The sequence below is a fragment of the Mytilus trossulus genome, chromosome 8 (genome assembly GCF_036588685.1).
Source record: "Mytilus trossulus isolate FHL-02 chromosome 8, PNRI_Mtr1.1.1.hap1, whole genome shotgun sequence".
Lineage (NCBI taxonomy): Eukaryota > Metazoa > Mollusca > Bivalvia > Mytilida > Mytilidae > Mytilus > Mytilus trossulus.
This window is the reverse complement of record NC_086380.1, coordinates 31,163,452-31,165,787: the sequence shown is the minus strand read 5'-3', so window position 1 is coordinate 31,165,787 and position 2,336 is coordinate 31,163,452. Positions and strand designations below refer to the sequence as shown.

Here is a 2,336-nt window from a genome sequence, read left to right as displayed (position 1 = left end):
CACAGTATTTAAATTCAAGACCATACTCAGAATGTCAAAAATTTGTCGAATAATTTTCAAACATATTTAATATAAATGATAACTTTTCAAGAAATAAAAAAAAGGACACAAGTCATAAGTTTGGAGAATGTCCAGTAACTTTCATGCCAATTAAGATAAACATTTGTTTTGTCACAACTTTTTTTTAGTTTGAACTACGAATTACCTTATATAGCTGTTTCTATTTATTTTCCAACCTTATCTGTTTCTATTACATTTGTATCTGTATTTTTCATTGCATACGAATTAGAAATGTTGCTGTTGTCGTTTGCCTTGTGACCATTTCTGTTGTTTCCAATTCCAAGAATCCAGCCAAGTTTCTTTCCATAAATCCAGCCAAGTTCCTTTCCAAGAATCTTGCCAAGTTTCCTTCCAAGGCTCCTGACATTTTCTATTCCTCCGACATTTGTTTCTTTATTATTTTCTGCATATGGACTACCAATATTGCTGTTGTCGTTTGCATTGTGACCATTTCCATTGTTCCCACTTCCAAGAGTCCAGCCAAGTTTCTTTCCAAGAACCCAGCCAAGTTTCCTTCCAAGAATCATGCCAAGTTTTCTTCCAAGGCCTCTGGCATTTCCTATTCTGCCTACTTTTGTATCTTTATTATTTTCTACATGCGCATTACCAATATTGCTAGTGTCATTTGCATTGTTTCCATTTCCAAGAATCCAGCCAAGTTTCTTTCCAAGAATCCAGCCAAGTTTCCGCCCAATAATTACCTTGCCAAGTTTCTTTCCAAGGACTTTTGTATCTTTATTTTTGTCTGCATACGAGTTACCAATGCTGCTGTTGTTGTTGTTTGTATTATTAAAATTTCCGTTATTTCCACTCTTAAGATTCCAGTCACATTTACTTCCATGGCCTGCGATATTTTCTATTTCGCCGACATGTGTTTCTTTGTTATTTTGTTTATTCAAATTACCAACGTTGCTGTTGCCGTTTCCATTGCTATCATTTCCATTGTTTCCACTTCCAAGATTCCAGTCACATTTCCTTCTAACGCCTCCGACATTTCCTATTCCTCCGACATTTGTTTCTTTATTATTTTCTGTTTTCGAATTACCAACGTTTAGGTTTTCGTTTCCATTGTTACCATTTCCATTGTTCCCACTTCCAAGGTTCCAGTCACGTTTCCATTCACGGCCTCCGATATTTCCTACTAATCCGTTACCATTTCCGTTGTGTCCACTTTCAAGATGTGACCCACGTTTCCTTATAAAGATTAAGAAAAGTTATGTTTATAGGCCAGGTATAAAAGAGACATTTGCGGATGCGTGAAAAGTATCACATAAGTTCCTTGCAAAAGGAGTAAATGCTGGATACCAGAGGGACATCAATTTTATAAACAATTTTGGGAAACGCTCCTAAAATTGAATGAAAAAGGTTTGCAGAAAGTGTCAATGCCAGGAAAATGCCTCACGCGGAAGCAATATCATATATTTTTTAAACATCGATTTATTTTTCTATGTTTTTTTTTTTTCTTTCTATTAATATTGTTTTCCCATTAAAACGTTTCATCTCGCTGCAACTCAGAAGACTGATGCACAGCGGTTGTCGTTTGTAAATGTAATTAATACGTGTTTCTCGTTTCTCGTTTTTTATAAAGATTAGACCGTTGATTTTCCCGTTTCAATGGTTTAACACTTAGTCCAGTAACTTTTGGGCCCTTTGGAGCTTGTTGTCCGTGTTGAAGGCGGTATTTTGACCTATAATGGTCTACTTTTATAAATTGTTATTTTGATGAAGAGATGTCACATTAGCACTCACACAACATCTTCCTAATGTTTATGTAAAACACTACTAATTAGACAAAATTTATCCCTTTAGAGTTGAAGGCTTTAAATGTGAAAAAAAATAAAACATATACGAGCTTCATTTTTTTGTTAAAGCATCAGAGTAATAAAACTAATTTGAATTGTTAATAAAAGCTAATACAATTTTAGTTTAACCTGAGATCATTTATAGGAAAAACAATGGCGGAATCATCACTGGCACCATTTATTTCTCCAAGATCAGTATTTCTCTTCTGAATGCCCATTCCTAAGAAGTTTACAGAAAAGTAGTTTTTTAGCTTTGGAAGACGCAAAAAAAAAGTTAAAAATTATGCAGAGATTTGTGTAAAAGTCTAAAGTTTATTTTGTCTTTAAAAGACACACAAACAGACTATTCTTAAATGTTATCGCGCTTTAGTGATTGACAATGTTCACATTAGTAATTTAGTAACATGTCACAACCATATAACTATGACCCCCTCAAAGGAGTAAGGATGACATACTGTTATTCTACGTTTCTTT

General features: G+C 34.2%; 1 protein-coding gene across 1 annotated transcript; it reads right to left on the bottom strand.

Annotated features, from left to right (window-relative positions):
• Window positions 1–224: 224 nt before the first annotated feature.
• Window positions 225–2,080, bottom strand: LOC134727574 (myb-like protein D). Its single transcript, XM_063591955.1, has 2 exons — window positions 1,992–2,080; window positions 225–1,254 (listed from the first exon to the last, which is right to left on the bottom strand). Exons 1-2 carry the CDS (start codon window positions 2,078–2,080, stop codon window positions 225–227), a joined length of 1,119 nt encoding a protein of 372 aa, XP_063448025.1.
• Between the last annotated feature and the right edge of the window lie 256 nt (window positions 2,081–2,336).